Source organism: Zerene cesonia, chromosome 6, assembly GCF_012273895.1.
Source record: "Zerene cesonia ecotype Mississippi chromosome 6, Zerene_cesonia_1.1, whole genome shotgun sequence".
Classification (NCBI taxonomy): Eukaryota; Metazoa; Arthropoda; class Insecta; order Lepidoptera; family Pieridae; genus Zerene; species Zerene cesonia.
In genome coordinates this window covers 745,351-765,559 of record NC_052107.1, presented here as the reverse complement: position 1 = coordinate 765,559, position 20,209 = coordinate 745,351, and the positions used below count along the sequence as shown (strand labels likewise).

The 20,209-nt window shown below is 34.5% G+C and overlaps 4 protein-coding genes across 6 annotated transcripts in view; 1 reads left to right on the top strand and 3 right to left on the bottom strand.

Moving 5' to 3' along the window:
* LOC119840565 overlaps positions 1–2,086 on the bottom strand; it is an 8,765-nt gene extending 6,679 nt beyond the window's left edge. The window contains exons 1-5 of the mRNA XM_038367253.1: positions 1,607–2,086; positions 1,129–1,440; positions 750–1,004; positions 409–515; positions 26–197 (exon numbers count right to left, since the gene is read on the bottom strand). Of these exons, the coding sequence (XP_038223181.1) occupies positions 26–197; positions 409–515; positions 750–1,004; positions 1,129–1,440; positions 1,607–1,777 (1,017 nt within the window). The 5' untranslated portion in view covers positions 1,778–2,086. The remainder of the gene's footprint in view (positions 1–25; positions 198–408; positions 516–749; positions 1,005–1,128; positions 1,441–1,606) is intronic.
* A 314-nt stretch (positions 2,087–2,400) lies between these two features.
* On the bottom strand, positions 2,401–8,829 carry LOC119840564. The gene is made up of 7 exons (XM_038367251.1): positions 8,358–8,829; positions 7,579–7,882; positions 7,396–7,492; positions 6,750–6,857; positions 6,200–6,307; positions 2,568–2,627; positions 2,401–2,442 (listed from the first exon to the last, which is right to left on the bottom strand). The coding sequence occupies exons 1-7, from the start codon at positions 8,827–8,829 to the stop codon at positions 2,401–2,403; spliced, it is 1,191 nt and encodes a 396-aa protein (XP_038223179.1).
* Positions 8,830–12,188: 3,359 nt separating this feature from the next.
* LOC119840563 lies at positions 12,189–15,792 on the top strand. Its single transcript, XM_038367250.1, has 7 exons — positions 12,189–12,675; positions 12,937–13,234; positions 13,525–13,642; positions 13,797–13,904; positions 14,567–14,674; positions 15,230–15,289; positions 15,751–15,792. The coding sequence occupies exons 1-7, from the start codon at positions 12,189–12,191 to the stop codon at positions 15,790–15,792; spliced, it is 1,221 nt and encodes a 406-aa protein (XP_038223178.1).
* Positions 15,793–16,436: 644 nt separating this feature from the next.
* The window catches only part of LOC119840476 (3-hydroxyisobutyryl-CoA hydrolase, mitochondrial), a 5,411-nt gene continuing 1,638 nt past the window's right edge, over positions 16,437–20,209 (bottom strand). For 2 of the 3 annotated variants that reach the window (XM_038367109.1, XM_038367110.1), the window contains exons 2-5: positions 19,393–19,927; positions 17,889–18,163; positions 17,576–17,717; positions 16,437–17,363 (exon numbers count right to left, since the gene is read on the bottom strand). In XM_038367109.1, the coding sequence (XP_038223037.1) occupies positions 17,218–17,363; positions 17,576–17,717; positions 17,889–18,163; positions 19,393–19,927 (1,098 nt within the window). In that variant the 3' untranslated portion in view covers positions 16,437–17,217. Of the gene's footprint in view, positions 17,364–17,575; positions 17,718–17,888; positions 18,164–19,392; positions 19,937–20,209 lie in introns of those variants that run through there. The other variant, XM_038367108.1, reaches the window with a different exon arrangement.

Here is a 20,209-nt window from a genome sequence, read left to right as displayed (position 1 = left end):
TGTGTGTGTGTGTGTGTGTGTGTGTGCACGCACCCTGGTGGGTGAGCAGGTGGCGGCGCAGCACCTCGCGCTGCGTGAAGGCGCGCTGGCACACGTCGCACGCGTAGGGCCGCACGCCCGAGTGCGTGCGCTCGTGCCGCACCATCGCCGCGCGCGTCGAGAAGTGCTTGCCGCACGTCACGCACATCGCCTTGCCGCTACACAACGGTTTATAAACAATTATTATTTATTACACAAGTTCTATGGGATAAAGCAATGTAGAGACCATGTCAGTCTAGAGAATGTCAAGCCATATTATCATTTTAAATAAAATGAAAAATAAACTATCTTTGGGGGAGGCCTATGTCCAACAGTGGACGTCTTAAAAGGCTGCAACAATAAATAAAATGAAAGAATTACAAACTTTACCTTAGTATTCCATCGTTGGCATTGTAAACAAAATCAATTGAACTATTTTTATCAATCTCCCTCTCCGGTTCCTTGGGCTCTTCTTTCTTAGGCTCAGGCTTTGGTTCCTAAAGAAAAATTACAATTATTAAATTGTCTTCAGTACCGCACATGCTATTTATACCTTGGTAGTAAATCCTGCATAAATTTTAATTTTTTTTAAAAACTTCAATTTTTAAATTATCAACTCTAAACTAAAAAGCACAAACCACAACTTTAGTGAAGTTGTTAAGTCAACAACATTTATCAAAAGTATTTCAATGGCTTGCAGGGAACATTTGGGGGATATAATTTATTCTCACCTCATCCTCTTCTACAAGCTCCAAAATAACAGGTCCATCACTAGTTTCCAATCTCACATTCTTAAAAGTATGGTCAATTACAACTATCCTTTCATTTACGCTATCTTTTATAAGCACTCCCAGTTGAACGAGGATTGTAGAGAGAAAACTGGTTATGTCATCAGGGATAGGCGGAATGGTTTCAGAGCTGACTGAATTTAGAAAGTCTAGACTATCATTTATGTTGTAGGAAGTTGTGACGCTTGGCTCCTGAACCTAAAACAAAGTTTTGACAGATTTTAAATTATTTCCATATATAATTTCATGCAAAATTTTACCAATTACTGATCATTTATCATATTAGTATCAAAATTCGAATATATAAGATAGATATGTTTACCTGCTCATCTTCAGGGACGTCTCCACCACAAGCCGTAGTTTCATTGAATATGTTAATAACTTCCAAGGCATCTTCGTCAGTCAACGACAATATAATCTCATTGTCCTCATCACTAAGTTCGTTCACCCCCTCCTCCCCATCAATTTCTGGTAAATCAGATTTGAAATTACAATCATTTTCCAATTTTAACTTTAATTCGGCTGCTTTTTTAACCTCTAGTTCTTTAACAGCTATTAGGTGTGATTTGAGTTTTCTATAGGATAGCATACATTTCTTTTTGAAATCATAATATTTATCTAAGTCCCTGCAGCACTGTGAACATATCATGTTAGGTAAACACTCTTCATTGGTAATCTGCAAAACGATTTGGGATTTCGTGATAGCATGTTTGTTTAAATGATTATTCCTGCACCATTGAATCTACTTCAACAGACACTCCGCTTACTTACGTCGAGTTTAGTAATAAAAATATACAAACCTCCAAACCAAGACATATCATTATCCTCATAGGCAAAGATCCACAAAACTTTCTGTCGTCATTATCAAATATAGGCATAGGATTAATGGGTTCTCGAAGACACAGGCGACACAACTCCAGCACACCGTCAATGAGTTGATGGTCCGGAGGTTTACGTGAATATGTTCGCATTCTTTTATAAATTATACTTTGTTTAAAATAAAAGAAAATAAAAAATTATAACCTCGCAAGAGAAAACTTAAAAACAACATCGGTTTAATTGAATTGAGTGAATCTCTTATAGTATTATTTTAACAGTAAAACATATTTATTTCAAATGTCCTAATTTCAATTTAATTTTATTGTAAAATAAACTGTAATCAATAATATTGACAATGTTGAATATTTTAAATGACAATTCCCGTCACAAACTTGCAGTTTTCAAATGTCAATTTAACAAACATTGATCAATACATTCCATTTTCCACCATTGTTAAATCATGGGTTTGAACTTCGAACTTCGAAATAGACCTCGTCATACTTTATTTATTGCATTTAAACATACAACCTATGAAGCTGCGAAGCTACGGCACGACGCGGGATATAGAAATAACATTAATAAATGAAAAGTACCCACTTATTTAGATTATTTCTATTTATTTTTCATGAATTAAGCAGCAATTTATAATTATTATTATTTTACTCCTATTATAATAAATTCATAGAATTGTACATTAATTATAAAATGTTACCAATTTACGTTATTTAACAGTAAATGATATGTATTGAATTCTTCATATTTTTTTTCTCTTTATTCAATATAAAAGTGAAAATACTGAATACGAGGCTTTAACGATCTGAAAAAAAAAAGGTTTGTAAAATAGATAGAATTATAGGTACATAATATTATTTACATAAACATTACAGACCCATTCCAAAAAGAATCCAATCAATCTACAGTAAAAATAAAACAATTAATTACCGACACAAATGATTGATACGACATTCTAATTACATTGAAGCATTGTATCTCCACGGGTTCCTATAAGTAGAAAATATGATTTAGTATTACAATATTAATTTACATCCTGTACCCAGCAACGCGTTAAGGGTTTATGCAGTAGCACGCAGTACTTTATTAGGCTGTGCCACAGATAACATAATGCTATACTATGTGCGTAAGTAGTGATTATCAGCCCTTATATGTTCGTACTGAGGGACACGGATCTCTTATGAAGTTTCAGGCCACCACGCTGGCCAAGTGCAGGGTTGCACATGTCGTCAAATGTTTGGTTCTTGGACATGTCGGTTTCTTCAACCTCTCTCAACCACCCTCACCGGTCTTGAACCCGCACGCGACTTTTTGATTGAAGTTCGAGGCCAATCACTGAGCTAAGAATATATGCGTATAGTACGCATGTACGCATTTTATATGTTTTTCTAAAACACAGCGTTGAGATGAAGAAATTGCCCTCTAACAAATAACTTCTAAAGCTCTATAGAAGTATATTCTACGGTCTACCTTACCGACTGTCTATGGATATTTCATCTCACTAGCAAGTGCGCGTCCTTGTTTGTAAGAGCGTCCTTGACGCGCTGCCATTTTCAAATGTCATAGCGATTGTGAATTCTGGCGCGACAACATCGTCCAAAAAACTAATCTCGAGATATTATAGTAATCTCTAAAAAAGTGATCATATTAATTGCAATTTTACTTTTATAGAACACACAGTGTTTAATTTTAGTGTTAATTTGTGTTATTACTAGTGACTATGTTTTCCCAAGGGGAAGCACGAAAAAACACGTCAGAAGACAACTCGAAAACAGGTGCTTCGGATGGAGATCTGTTTACGAGGCATAGTGACAGTTCGGCTTCATCGTCCTCGGAGGACGAGAGAAACCACGGCTCGTCTCCTCCCAAAAAGAGACGGAGAAAAGAAAAATTTCGTAAGTATAACCAAACTGAAACATGTTCTGACCCTCGGATTAAATGCCTGATGCAACAAGTGGGTCATATATCGCAGTACATGTCACAGCTACCTCATTATTTAATGGAATATGGCAAAACACAAAGCTTGCCTAAGGAGATCGTACATTCTTCAACCTCGGATTTACTGTCATATCCAGGCACGTCAGGTATAGCGTCAAATACTAATCAGACTTGCAAACTAGCGTGTGATGAAGCAGCGGTAGTCCCTCAGGCCAATAGGGAGCGCCTACAGGAATTAGTACGTCTCCAACACTTTGACCTACCGACTTGGAAGGGCATTCGGTACAAGAAGGTGCTTAGATCCTGTTTAGCCTCGCCAGGGTTCACAGCGCTTAAGGTGAACGAGGAGTTTTGCCATCTTAACAAGAAGAAGGATTTTTTAGCATCGACCGAATTATTATTAGCAGGCTTATCAAATAATATCCTAGAGCAACGTCAATTGATTAAAGAAGGCCTACAAAATTTCGTCAATTGGGCGCACGACAACAACTGCAACTTGAACCCAGACACTCTAAATGAAAAAATAAATTCGATATTTGGCCCTGATTCTCCATCTTATAAAATATCTGAGATAACCATGCAACTAATTTGCGGTAAGAGGTCTGAATGCATTGAGGTGAGGCGGGAACGGATTTTAAAGGAATTAGGTAATGTCAACCTACGTTCCCTCCTTCATAATGTCCCTCCAAGTAAGGAGTATTTATTCAGCAGGGAAGCCCTTCTACCAATCATAGCCTCTCTGGGAGGGGCTCAGCGGTGGCTAAGCACTCCCACTTATGTCAGGGAAAGGAAACAACATGCACAACAGAGCACTGCTCATCAGCAAAATAGACAGTCTCACCGTCCAGTGAGATATCAGCCCAAGAGAGGGGACAAGAGGCGGGATCAAAAAGAACCGGCCCCGTAGACGATTCCGCACCAAACCTAATGTGCAGAAATTACACCTCTAGTTCATTCAAAGCGGAGTATTTAAAGGACCATTGGATTTGGTTAAGTTGAATGCCAAACACTTGAATTGACAGGTCCTCAAAAGATATTTACAAATTATAGTCATGGAATTTTTGTAAAGTGAGGACGGTCTTGTGAAAAATGATATCCATCAGGCTCACTTTCACTTGTCCACATCAATTTCTCTTCGCAGGTTTTGCGGGTGACTTACAACAGAGAGATTCTGCAAATTAACATTCCTACTATTTGACCTATGTTATGAAATTATTAATTTAATAATTAATCCGATATATCAAGGCAGAAAACCCTTATTATGTTATTGACTATAAGGCCAAAGAATTCATGACTTGACACTAAAGAGACTTATATCAGACATAAACCTAGGATTATGTCCTGGCCTGAATTCGCTGCGAAACGGATACAGCAACACGCCAAGAATCGGGTTGGTGTCAGAAGATGGATTTATCAGACCAGAATCAGAAATCTCAAAGGACAGTTTTATCTGAGAGAAAAATAAGATTATATTCTAACCTAAATTTGTTTCAAGATATATATATATCGAATACAGCAACACATAAACAATCGGGTTGTTGTTTGCTAAGACACCCAGAGACGCCTGTCCAGCGATCCATGTGGAGAGGCTGATTCAGATTTCAAGAGACAGACGTTGGGACTTAAAAGTAGACAATTTATTTTTATCTATGAAGGGTCAAGTTAGGCCCGCAACACGTACCCTTATCCCAGATCTTCCCTTATCTCAGATTGGATAAAGTGCAACTCAACGACTAGAAACATAGTAGTCCCACTTGGCTCACTGTTTTAATTTTTTTTTTTTTTACTTTTAAACTAGTTCAATTAATTGTTTTACAATTTGAATAAAAATGAAGATGAATTATGACATTGGAAAATAGTAGCGCATCAAGGACGTACTCATACACAAGGACGCGCATTTGCTAGTGAGGTGAAAGATTAGAGATTAAATACACATTCCATAGAGATTAAGAGCGCTCATAGACAACTTCTTTATCTCAAAGCTGTGCGTTTTATTCAAGACGTGATAAATGTTTTGCTTTAATGCAAAACATCGAAAAAGCTATTAGTATAGTATACTTGCCACGAAAAAAGTCAACGACGAAGATATAAAATAAACTTCACAGATTTGCCATATTGTAAAATAACAGTAATATAGTAAATAACATTGAAGTAAAATAATATAATAATTAATTATAGAATTATTTCAATTGTCTCAACTACTTTATGCAATCAGAATGATAATATAAAATCATGAAATTGCATTGTCACAGATCCTTGTACAAAATTTGAATTAAATATGTTCATTTAAAGTAAAACAAAATCGGGAATTATTTTATTTTTTGCAATGAGTGAATTAGTGTAATAGTAAAACACTAAAGGGACTCACTTTAAATAAATTCGTAGGTTATTTAATCCGACAATTTCAGTATGACAACTATACAAGCAGTCTAATAATTTATATACTTGATCTGTGATTAAGATAAATATTTCGAGAGCACACAAGTAGGTAGCGGAAATACTTCAAATTTTTATTGAAAATGAATGTTTTGTAAAAATTAAATGGCTATTACTTGTTAATGAACATGCATTTTGTACTTTTCAACATACCAAAACTACTTTACAACTGCTACTTTAAATCTTACCTGGCTTTGACAAATGGCAACCACTATCAACTTCCTGATGCGTACGGAAGTTGCGCCTCGACAATGTTGCCACCCCGATAAGAAAATAGCCGTGGGTAATGCAGCTGCCTAAAATTATTAAAATGTTTAAGAATATATTGTTTTTAGATGTTTTGAGAATGTGAATGTAGACTTATAGCAATATACATACAATAAAATATTAAACTTCTAAAAAATAAGAAATATAATTCAGCCACTCATCATAATTTTTTTATTGAATCCATTCCAGAAGATTAACTTAACAAATAACTCATTTATTTCTTCCTTTCTTTCAACTTAATAGTCCACCACATTCATATTGTGTCGGTTGGTAGATGCAAGTTGCAACCATGAAGCTAAATAACCCAAACTTTAATATAATAATTTCCTGGATGCAACATACCAGCTTACCAAACTGTTTCGATATACAAAGTACTATGACCGCTGTTATCACTCTTAATATTTTTATTCTTTTTTATTCTTTACAACTATAAAGAGTATGTATATCGTAAATAGAATAAAAAATACTGACTTCAACAGTGATATCGCCAGCATTACACATGAAGAAACCAGTGGCCATCAAAAGAGATGCGCTCGTTGACACGGTCGCGAGAGCACTCATTAATGTGCGCTCAGAATTCTTAAAGAAACAAAAATGCACTTAAGGACACAGCTGCGTCGTAATATATATATGCAGTTATATAATGTAACATCAGTTAGATCGCTATTACAGACACACAAACATGTATGTTTAATGTATCCGAAAAGAGCATTAGCATAGCAATGATATTCTCTTATGTCATAGCGGGCTATTGAGGTGGTGGTTCGCGTGATGGTAAGCGATCACCACCGCCCACGACCAGTGAGGTAGTGCCTCTGCGGATGCGCTGCCCGCTTTTAAGGGGAAATAGATAAGGAAAGGATTGACAAGTGTATAGAAGGAATGGACCGGGAAAGACGAGAAAAAGAAAATAGACCTCCTGCTCCCAACATACATCCAAACATACATGACATTTTGTTATGTTCTCTTAGTCTCCGTTATATTTTATTTTTTTACAAAAACATAGAAATTTTCGTTGTCCGTTAAAAATATGATCTGTACTTTTGATATATTTCCTATTGGTGTGTACAATAAAGTTTTATTCATTCATTCATTCATTCATATGATCTGAGCTTACCACCATTTGAAGCATAAGCATGCAGAATACAATAAAATTGAAAGTAATTTGGCCGCTAAAGACCCAGCTGCAAATTCTTTGACACTCCTTCACACACCTAAAACATAATAAAACTTATAATTGTTAGCCAAAGCTACTAAAGTACGTTAAAATAATAATTTCTTTAAAAGAACTTCGACGCACCATATAGTATCGGAATGCATCGAAATTCCAACTTTCAAAGCGCGTTCATATTCCTTCTGCTTTTGTTCAAAACCTTCCGCATTGCCATTATTAAAAATATCATCGAGTTTATAAAAATAGCTTTGTAAGTTCTTATACTGATAACTCAACGTTATTGTTAAGGATATAACCAATACATAGACTGCTGACACACGAAACATGAAGAGCCACCACAGGAAATATACAGCGATCCTTATGAAATCTGGCAAAATTCCTCTTTGTCTTACATCCGGCCATGCTAGAATCACTGTTGTAAAAGTATCGCCTAAAATTTAAAATGAGGAAATTAGTTATTGAAAGGCTGTTCCAAACAGCTTATTTAAATAAAATTTTGCATATAAATTGTCAATTATAATGTACTAGCTGCGCCCCGCGGTTTCACCCGCGTAAGTGCGTATCCCGTAAGAATATCGCGATAAAAAGTTGCCTATATGTTATTCCAGTTGTCCAGCTATCTACGGACCAAATTTCATTCCAATTATCTACGGACCAAATTAGTAGTTCTTGTGTGAAAGAGCAACAAACACACACACATCCTTACAAACTTTCGCATTTATAATATTAGTAGGATTTAGTGCACATGCTGTATGAAACACCTTTCTAAAGCTCATTATTTGTTGCATATAAAATAAAACATATTATATGTACACTAGATTTAACTTAAGGGAGATTCTTATATCTTTTATCTTCTATCTATTCTTTAACATAGATATTTTTGGATAACATTATTGACGTGGTACCTTTTTTAACAACTTGCATAATACCATCGAATGCGTAGAAAAACAGAGCAGCACTAAAGCTCATAACATAAAATGTCGAATATAACTTTGCCTTTCTAATCATTTGTGTCTCTATCTCCAAATCGTTGTAATCCTCTTTTAAAACCACAGCCAATTTGAATAGCAATTTCCTAATATCCTTCCTGTAATAAATTATGCTGAAGGAATAAGACATGAGAATCGGATGAGAAATAGCAAACATTATTTGATCAGATGCCTGCTTATCATTCAGATCTGTTTGAGTGAAAAACGCAACATATTCAGAGGCCATGAACGTCAGCATGAAAAACGTTGAAATCCTGTTAAAAATGTTAAAATATTTTAACGAAACTTTATCCACCCATAAATAGGATAATCCACATTTGCACATAAGTATGGCGGAGTTTGAAAAGAATTCGGATGTTTTATTCTTTTTATATTGTGTTCCAGACATTTTGACAGTTATGAAATCACGAAAGTTTTGCATTTGGTTTTTAAAGAGCGATTATATAATATAAATTTATAGCCAGGGATGTACTTTAAAGTTAACCATTTCAATGAAACAATGACGATAGCAATATTGTGTGTATAAAACAAGATTCCATACACTAAGTAGGGAGAGAAGGTACATTATTTATGGTAACAGTAGGTTATTCTGCGATAAATGTGGCTATACGAATAGCTATAGATAAATATTAATCTACTCTTTGCCAATAGGTCAACAATCTAAACTGCATTGGGAACTAGCAAAATTTTTGCTACTGGTGTTTTATGTGTGTATATTTGGAGTAAGAAAATCATTAGGAATATTTTACAAACACAGAGTTAAAAGTGTATATTTCCACGCTCCTAAAATTTGCTTTTGAACTGATAAACTGTAATATACCTTATAGATTATATATATTTGAGAGAAACGTGCCTCTGTCCATTTACAAGTATTCTTTAAATTGCAGCCTGCCCTGCTCCACATGTCATTAAAGTATAAAATATATAGAAGTAATTATATACCAGTTTAAATAATGTTAATTCAACTAATTGGATGTAATTGATGAGCATATTACTCGATGGTTAATAATTAGTGGATTACTGTAATTAATTTTATTCGTGATTTAATTTCAAGCCGTTAATATCAAAGGGCTATTCTAGTAAACTTAAATAATTTCTATACACATTCCTATAACAATTCCTAGGTATAAGGATCTTTTACTTCTTTGGTCACACACACTGTGTTTCTCGTGGGTCTGAAATTTGCCTTGCAATAAAGAATTTTGGCATATAATACGGCAATGTCATACATAGGTCAACCGACTTCAAAATGGAAGGTTATAAATTCGACTTTTTTTGTCTTTTTTTGGCTTTGTTTTCTCAGAACTTTTGACTGAGTGAACCAATTTTGATTATTCTATTTTTATTTGAAATCGTGTGCTCATTTTGAATTTGATCTAGTTCTGACAATTTGAGGGCGGTTTAGGTTTTTTTTGTAATAAAAATATCATGCGTTGCAGAACTTCTATAATTAATTTTCACCGTTTAGCCAAAATATTTTTTAACATAAATATGGACAAATAGTTTAAATTGTAACATAAATGTACCAGACAAGACTTCGAATAATACCGTAGTGATTAAAGCTATAAAATCATGTAATTTAATTTAACGGAATTAACGTATTAAATATGTAAGCTCTGATCAATGGGTACTCACTCGCCATTAGAATTATAATTACCTAACCATGTACATACACATATGTATATGTGGTAAGGTAACTAGTATCTGATATAATAAGGGCACTAACATTTAAACAAAAACGATTAATCAAATTCGGTTCACCTAGTCAAAATTTCTGAGATTACCCAATAAATAAAGTGGAATTGGGAACTTTTTCACTAGTTCATTACAATTAAAATTCTTAATTTTAATGGTCCTTTTTAATCGTGTAAGTATGTTTAGTATATTTTTAGGTTTTGCTCCTCTTCTAAGTCACATTGCATGACGTATTATCAAAATAGGTAATAGTTTTTGTTACAATTACAAAACTGTATAAGAGAAAATTTGAAAGAACAGAAAAAAAATTATGACGAGGCGGTATTCGAACCCGCGTTTTTCGAATTTCTTCTACTTTTTCGGTTTTATGTGCCTAAGAGGCACACCTTTTCTGTTCTTTTATAATTTCTATGCTATAAAACTAAAAATTTAAAAAATAAAACTGTATATTTTATGTTATAGACGGCATTGGAGCTGGTGGGTCGCCTGATGATAAGCCACCGCCCATGAACATTTGGAGAGGCGTAAGGTCAATTGCAGACCTTACGCCTCTATAAATGGAAGCAGACTTTAAGTTGGAAAGGTATCAAGAAGGGATTGACGAAAGGAAGAAAAAGAAAGGACCAGTCCAATGGTAAGGAAAAGGAAACGAGCCTGTGTATCTGAAGAGAGTTGCATAACAAACTGCTTTTTTATATGCGGTCTGCTCGGGCAAAGACGGGCTCGGGAAAAGCGACAAGTTGTATAGGAAAAAAATATGTAACACTAGTTGCGTCCCTCGGTTTCACCACGGGATACGTAAGTCTGTACCCGTAGGAATATCGGGATAAAAAGTTGCCTATGTGTTATTACAGTTGTCCAGCTATGTACGTACCAAATTTCATTGCAATCGGTTTATTTGTTTTTGGGTGAAAGAGTAACAAACATACACATACAACCATCCTCACAAACTTTCGCATTTATAATATTAGTAGGATAGGAAATAGGATTACTAGTATTATCTGCCTGTCTCTTTTTCCCGTCTAAACCACTGAACCCATTTGAGTGAAATTTAATACAAAAATGGTTTGTCGATCCGAGTAACCCCAGACAGTTTACTTTTGCCTTAGACTAAGCAAGCGAGGTCACGGGCAGAAAGCTAGATGTTAATATTTTCTTATTTACGAATTACGGATACACAAGCTTTAACCTGGCAATTAGCGAATAAGCAAGTTGCATTATAACGTATATTTAAACCCATTTAAAAACCTTTAACAGTAAACATAATTGCTGGTTGTTTTAAAAATCCAGTATTGCAAATAAACATTAAGTAATCAAATATCTACTTACTTAATTGGTACTAATTCAATAAGGACATGGACGTATTTATTATCATTTTACTGATGAAAAACTGAAAGTGTAAATATGCAAGCCTATATTTGTATGGCTTAATCCTATTGATTTATTCAAGTTATCGTGTTAAATACCAGTAGCTTGCACCAGCATGCATGAATTTATCGCAATCTCGCGCTGGAAGCAAATAAACTACTAAATACTAATTTTCAAATTTTTGTTGCTTGAACACGTATATTAGATGACAGATGTTATCTTAAAAATACTTATTAGGTACTTAATTAACAGTATTCGCCGTGTGAACTGGCGTGCAATCAATACATATTACATTCTAAAGATTAATCTGATGGAAACTATAGTATGTTGTAAGTAGTAACTGTTTAGTAATCTGTAAATTCGCCTACGAAAAACCGCTAAAATGCTTTAGTCGTTAACGTTTAATTTATGTTGTATCACTGATATTTAAATATGTATGTAAATTATGTTGAAGAAACGAACAAGATACCGTTTCCAAAAACGTATTACATACGAATTAAAATAAAAATAACACGCGGTTATGTATACGATAAAAACAAATAATTATTAGAAAATATCTGATCGACTACAGCCCTGTGTTTTGTTTATTAAACTGTCAGGTATAAATAGAGCAGAGAAATTTTTATTTTACGTACATTTTTCATAAATTACAAAATAATCATACAACATAACAGTTAGTACACAATGGAAGACATCACGGTTGAAACAAATCGAATAGCTGCTTTTTTTTCTTCAGTCAACAAATTTGCGTACATTTGTGGCTTACCGAATTTTTTAAACAATAATAACAATTTACCGCCGCTCATTGTCCGCTACAACACAATATACATTAGCCTAATAAATATATTGTTATTTTCCTTCGTCGCTATAGAAAACTTGTCGTTTATCACACAAAAAAATTTTACGACCAAGCAGAAAAACGATTTGATGACATTCGCTGTTTCACACTTCATGCTCAGTTTCTATTACGTTAGTTTATACCTGAATAGAAATACTGTGAAGAAATTGGCCTTCACTTTGACGATATCTTTAAAAAAGCTGTATAATGATGTGAATATTGAGAAGGACGCTATAAAAAAATCCAAAGTATACATGGTGATATTCCTTTCTTTGTGCTCGGGAGCTATTTTCTCTTATGGGTTGGAAGCTCTAATTTTGGTTGTACTTGAAGGTTAATATAGTGTTAATGCTACCCAGATAATTCTATTACATTTGATAAAATTGTGATGATACCTTCGATTTTAAATCAACCACACACTATTTTCTTCCCCTCGTGCTTGTGAATTTTATGAATCAATTACATGAAATACAAATCAAATTTATTTATATAATGCACATGCATAATGTCGCTACTTATATCTATTACTTGGTCTATGTTATATATACTTACTAACGCATTATGATTTTTCTAAATATTATTTTTTTGTTTTAGATGGAAAATTCATCACCGTAATCACAGCCTTTCCAGACGTTGAAGACAACAGCGTTGTTGGAAACATTTGGAGGGTCGTATTTTATTTATTCTGGTGGTTCTTTATAGTGCGAATTATAGCCTTGTTCCTCGTCGTCATAGTATCGATTATTTATTTGAGATATCAGTATAAAAATTTACAGAGCTACTTCTACAGTCTCGCCACGATATTTGACGAAGACATCAGCCAGTCTGAGAAGGAAAATAAGTATGAAAAAGCTTTGAAAACTGGCATACAGTTACATGCAGATACTTTAAGGTGGTACCTAATTTTTTGTAATAACCTAAACTGTTACAACTAGACTTGTACTTATTATTCTGAGCCACTTTCAGGAAAATGAAAATACTTACCTTAATGATCGTGATTCCAATATAATCTAACTAGGGGCAGAAGCGAAAAAAATAGTAGGATGGCATTGTAAATATCATATACAAAATAAATAAATCATAAGTTAACGTAGAATCAACATTTTCAATGAAAACTTTTAAAAATCTCTCTTGTCTGAGACGAGGATATAAAAATAATAAATTGTGAATTGTTTATTATAGATGCACAAAAGATTGTCAGCAAGCGTTCTATGTGGTATTAAGCGTCCAGCTACTGATAAATATGATGACAGTCGTACTGATCATGATGAGATTTATGGTAAACATAAAAAAATCCCTGGTTAAATTTTTATAGTTACTTAAGCCCCAATGTGGCAGCGGGCAGCTGGGTGATGCCACTGTCCCTCCCCCTGATCACAGAAAAAGTACCTGACAGTGCAGAATTTTTTTATTTTGAATTTAGTATCCACATTCAATGTCTTTATCACTTCCAGACATCAGAGCATACACCCATGAACTTACTAGCTACGGGCGTTATGGGCACAGCTATTCTAATAGGAACTGGTTTATTCATGTGGAACTTGGGAGATGTCACTGTTGAGGTAATTTCAATTAAGCACAATTGAGATATAGTTAGATATAGTTTACCTGGCGGAACATTGGATGCTCTCTGTCCCAGCTAGGAGATTTAGGAACCTAAATCAATAGCACACATTCTTGACATTGCCATGGTTGTCATGGACAGTTTGTTGGGTTTTGTGGTCTACGGAATAGCTGCAGTATGGCGAACGATGCGGGTTAAATTCGCGTCACCTGTATTTTTTTATATTCTTTAAAAAAATCTAATAGATATTTTGTTCGTGTCCAAAGACCTAAGCACAATAATTAATAACAGGTAACTACTAAAATATATAATTTTTGTACTTTAAATGTACATAAAAAGTAGCCGTACAAGGGTAACATAAAAATTCTTATTAGTTATGTATTACGCGAAAGCCTCCACATTTACATAAATGTAGATGTTGACTAGATTCTACAGTTTCCCAAAGAATTATTAAACTCGTGGTACATACATAGCTTATAGCCTTCCTCAATCAATGGGCTATCTAACACTTAAATTTACAAATTGGACCAGTAGTTGTTGAGATTAGTGCGTTCAAACAAACAAACAAACAAAATATAAATTAGTATAGATTAATCTTTGGACGCGTTCATAATTTTTGAACATTAAAGATATGCCATTAATTACAAATACATCAAAAAGGCCAGCAAGGTTCCCACAGCTATCTACAGCTCTGGTTGGGAAAACTGCACACGAGGGTCGTCGGCTCGCGTGAGACACCTCATCTCATTCTCTATCACACAAGGACAGGTATGATTTTCTTTTTCTTTAACGGTATGGGTTAAGAAATAGACGAGGGGAACAAAACAAAAAACTGGTAAAGAAACTGATACGAACTCCACCATTCACCGAACGAAACACAGCAGCATGCTATTTCTCGCCGGTTTATGGGGGTATGGTTCCCTCCCTCTTCCCGGTGCGAGCTGGCCCAATTCGTGCCGAAGCGTGGTCGACTCCCACATGGACACATAAACACACTACTAGTATAGAATTGTGTTATCTGTGCAGTAGCACAGAGTAGTAAATAGTAATTTAACATTCCGTAATTAAACTTGAATATGAAATCCTACTCCTACTAATATTATAAATGCGAAAGTTTGTAAGGATGTGTGTATGTTTGTTGCTCTTTCACGCAAAAACTACTGAACCGATTGCAATGAAATTTGGTACGTAGTCAGCTGGACAACTGGAATAACATATAGGCAAGATTTTATCCCAATATTCCTATGGGATACGCACTCACGCGGGTGAAACCGCGGGACGCAGCTAGTATTAAATAAATCACATATATTTTATATTTTACAGAAACATGTGGCCCTGCGTGCTATAGGAGTAATAGAGCTTTCTTACTCATCATATGTAACGGTAAATTTTAATATACTTCATACTATCCTACTAATATTATAAATGCGAAAGTTTGTAAGGATGTGTGTGTGTTTGTTGCTCTTTCGTGCAAAAACTGCTGAACCGATTGCTATGAAATTTGGTTCGTAGATAGCTGGACAACTGGAATAACATATAGGCAACTTTTCACTAATCAACGTCAACCGATTTTCATCAAATTGACACACTACGTGCAGTTACGTGCAACTTCAAAATGAAGAAGTTTATATTATTTGAATTACGATAACTACTACCCGGGTGGAGCCAGGCATGTTAGTGGCATGCTAGTAGTATTTGAAATTAGTCTTTTTATTTTAAAACTGCCTTTTTAATACTCCGTTTAAAATTATCTGAAGTAGGGAAATGAGTGGGTGTGGAGGTTTGAATTAATTTTAATATTTTTTTACCCTTAATGGATTCAGATTATAATTTTTTCGTTTCAGCTCGTAAAATCGTCTTATAGCGTTTTCTCTTTGATTTATTAAAATCAACGTATATCTACCGTATCTCGTTGAAATATAACAGTGAGAATAAAAATGTGTATTTTTCTTTTCTTCAACCTGAACCAAATCAGGATCCAGAACCAATCAGGACCAAGTCATTAGGTATTTCAATACTCAATCGCATTAGCTCTACAAACATAATTACAAACAGAACGATGATAAATCGAATGTTATATCGATCAAACAACTATTTCCGTTGTAATACTCCATTGTAATGTTACTAAAGAATCACAGGACAGTTTCTTCAGACAGACATCTTTCTTCTCTGAAGAAACTGCTTACTGACATTAAACATTAATGTAGTCTTAAGGAAGTCTATTTTTATATAATACCGGGCCAAGCTGGCAGTGCGCTTGATGGTAAGCGATCGCCACCGCCTATGAACATTTATAGAGGTAAGGCATCTACAAATGCGTTAACCGCTTTTAAGGGATAAGGGATAAAGGCAGGATTGACGTCAGGAATAAAGGTAACGGCTGGGAAGGCTGGGGAAAAGGACACGTCTAATTTAATAAATAATCGATTGTGAGTTCATTTAATTTCATGTACTTTTTCACATAAATAGGTAGTTATATGAGATAAGATGAATCAGATTCCAACCAATTTATGGCAAACAAAAAACACCATTGAATATGTAAAAAACATTTAATAAACAAATCAGTCCAACTGATTTTATGGCTTCATTGCACTATAATTATTATATAACTATACAATATAAATGCAAAAACGATACACAATAGGATTCCATAAACAGCCTATAAATTTTCCAAATACATTATAGCCATAACAGTTTAATTTTTTATTTTTAACAAATTATAATAATTTTATACAAAAATCGTTATAAAAATATTTTATTGTCTTGTGATTATTTTTCTTATATGAATATAATCGTTATAAAGAGTAATATACGATATTTGTTCTTATACCAACAGCATTAGGAACTAAATTAGAATAATATGAAATTCTTATTGTATTTAAGTACCTATAATTAAATTCATTTTCTAATAAGCGATATCAAAACCTGCATTTTAATATTAAAATAAAAAAAGGCACAAAAATATTGCTATTTAAATGCATATATAAAAACATTTATACTGTCCGTTCTTACTGAGAGGTGAAGATTGTGGTGAAGATAAAACTATCAAAACTTGAGTGCACATACATGACAAATGTTTCTATTTCCACTTGAGCACCTATCTAAACATTTTTAAGAGTTAATAACTACTTTAATTAGTTCATTCTCTTGAGTTTTAATACAGATGTTATGCTGTGTTATGCTTATAAAACTTTTCATAAATGGTTGAGAAATAACTGACGGCCTGATGTAATAATAAGAGGTCACTCAATATTGAGTGTCGTTAGAGTAAAGATTTGTAGAACATTTGGAAAGTTGTTGCAAAGTAACGCCTATAATTTGGAATCAAAGAACTGCAGTTCCTTATCTTGAGGCAACTTCTTGAAGAAATCCTCAACATAATCTTCATCAACCTCGGCCAATGATTTGTGCTGCCATTTTGGACTGTTATCCTTGTCTATGAGTAGAGCTCTCACACCTGCAATTAATTTTATTATCTGTGAGAAGTGTTTATATTTTGTTAATTTTTTTTAACATAGTCAATAATCATGAAGTAACAAGTGTGCGCGGTTAAATGAATACTTCTATGTGTGTGTGGGTTCAAGCATGTGTATGTGTGTGCTCATCCGTGTAGAAAAACGTGTGTGTGTGTGTATGCGTGAAGTATCACATCTATGTGTGTGTGTATACCTTCGGGGAAGTCGTGTGTGGTGGTGTGTCGGCAGGCGAGGCGGTACTCCATCCGCAAGCACTGCGGCAGCTCGAGCTGTGCGCCGCGCTGCAGCGCCCGCAGTGTTATCTTCAGCGAGCCTGGACACATTTGGTGCAGCGTCTGGTGATACAGGACGGATGGTATTTGTTAAATCATACATTAAATTAACTTTCATTTTACACTTAACATATTAAATTAAAAAATATATACGAACCTCCATCGACTTGGACATTTAAATATTGCCATGTATAACTTAAACAGAATAACATAAATATAAATGTTAAATCTAACCTCAATAGTCTTCACAGACCACTCGTTCTGCACCTTCTCCAATCGCTCGATAATCTCCTCCACAGTGGATGCGGCGAAACAATAATTGATGTGTTTAATATTCGGTGCAAGTGAGAAATCCTCCGCCGGCTCATGGAACTTGTTCAGAAGGGACTGGACTTCCACCTCACTCGCACACCGGGACAGTAGTTTCTCCAACTCATAGAGACGCTTGCTGGGTACAAAGTGTGTTGCAATACCAGCCTTCACTACATCTTTGCCTTTTAATCTGTCACCTGTAATGAGTTTTTAAAGAATTTATGAGTAAGGGCAATGTGGTACTATGATGAGATGAGATGAAAATTATTATTTTTGAGAGAAAACTCTGATTAATTACTAGCACAATGCCTGTGGTTCATAGTCAAAAGAAAAATTATGCTGAGATTTTCCCGGCATAGGTCATGTTTCAGTCAAGTTTCCAGCGAAGTAACCATAATATGTCCTTTTCTGGTCTCAAATTATATGAGTATTGAATTTCATTCAAATCGGTAGGCAAAGAAGAGATGAGACAGACAGACAGACAGGGATTTTACACATCATATGTAATTTATTCAACATAACCATTAGCCAGTGTAAGTCACATTAGTCAGGCTGTCTATTTGTGAGATTAGCTGAACCAACAATATGGAAATTTTTTGTGTAAAAATTTTTTGAAGTAATTAAATATTTTATTCAATTATTGTAATTGTTTTTATTGTGGGAGTCGAGCATGCTTCGGCACGAATTGGGCCACCTCGCACCGGGGAAGTACCACACCCCCACAGAAAACCGGCGTGAAATAGTGGCATGCCACTGTGTTTCGTACGGTGAGTGGGGGAGCCGGAGGCCCATTTCCTTTTCCTCACCCGTTCTAGTCCATTCCTTCTTTCCAGTCGTTAATCCTTTCCTTTTCCCTTACCCCATAAAAGCGGGCAACGCATTCGCAGAGGCATTACTCTCTGATAAAAAATTCTGGCAATATTGTAATAAAAAATAAATTAAAATCATGTGATTATAAAATGCCAATAAAGATATTGAAATTTGAATTTGCAAATGGAATCCTGGACTTTGTCAAATAATATTTATTTAAAATGTTGAAATTAAGATAAGGCATTGCGTCACATATTTCTCTTTGAGATAACATTATTTGAGATAAGAAAACAAACACAGAATTACCAAATTATTGTTGGTATGATATGCTAATTACATAATTTTTTAGAACTTGACTAAATGTTTAAACTCAGAATAACTTTCTTACACAATTAAAAAAACATTTTTATATTATGAGCTATAAATTATATTGTACATATTCTTCTTTTATAGAAAGAAATCTGAGTAATGAATATATAAAGAGTAATGAACATAATGAGTGAATGAAAGAGATCTGAGTAATTAGTGAAGTCAATTAAATATTACTTTATATTTTCTTATTTTCTTATCAATATTTATAATCATAACATATATTTTCTTATTAATATTAACTTACCAGTTAGGCCCAAATAGAGGCCAAGATTTACAGGAAGCCTAGGCAGGAAATAGGATCCACCAACATCAGGGAACAATCCAATCTTAGTCTCCGGCATAGCTATCAACGTCTTCTCAGTGGCAACCCTATACCGACCATGTACCGACAACCCTAAACCTCCACCCATAGTAATTCCATTCATAAACGCAATGTACGGCACCTTGTACTTCCCAATAAGATAATTAACATTGTATTCTGTGTAGAAGAATTTTGGCCCTTCAATTTTGTCTATAGCTGCTTTAACATCTCCGCCCGCACAGAAGGCCTTCTCACCTGCACCTTTTACGATGACTAGACTCTTTGCATTCATCCATTCTTGTAGTTGCTGTAATAATTTAGTTACCATGGACGCGTTGAGTGAGTTTAAAGCCTTTGGCCTGTTTAATGTGATAATGCCAGCGTTGTTAAGATTTTCGAATAGTACATCCTGTTCTTGTGTGCACATAGCGCGTTTTAGGATTGATGTGGTTTGTGGGATTATTCTTAGTTTTAACATCTGAAACATATCTTTACACTTAAAGTATTTGTCAGAATAAAATAGACATATAAAATTAACTAACCGTACGCGTAACGATATTATATAGCCTACTAGTTATAACCCGCGGCGTTACTCCCGTGGAACACGATTAAAAAAAATACCTAAGAGCTAATCCAAACTATGACCTATCTTTGTACCAAATTTCATACAGGCACAATAAGGTGTTTTCGCGTGGATGTAACAATCATCCATACATTCATCTATACTTACAATTTCTTTTTATACTATTAGTGGTATACC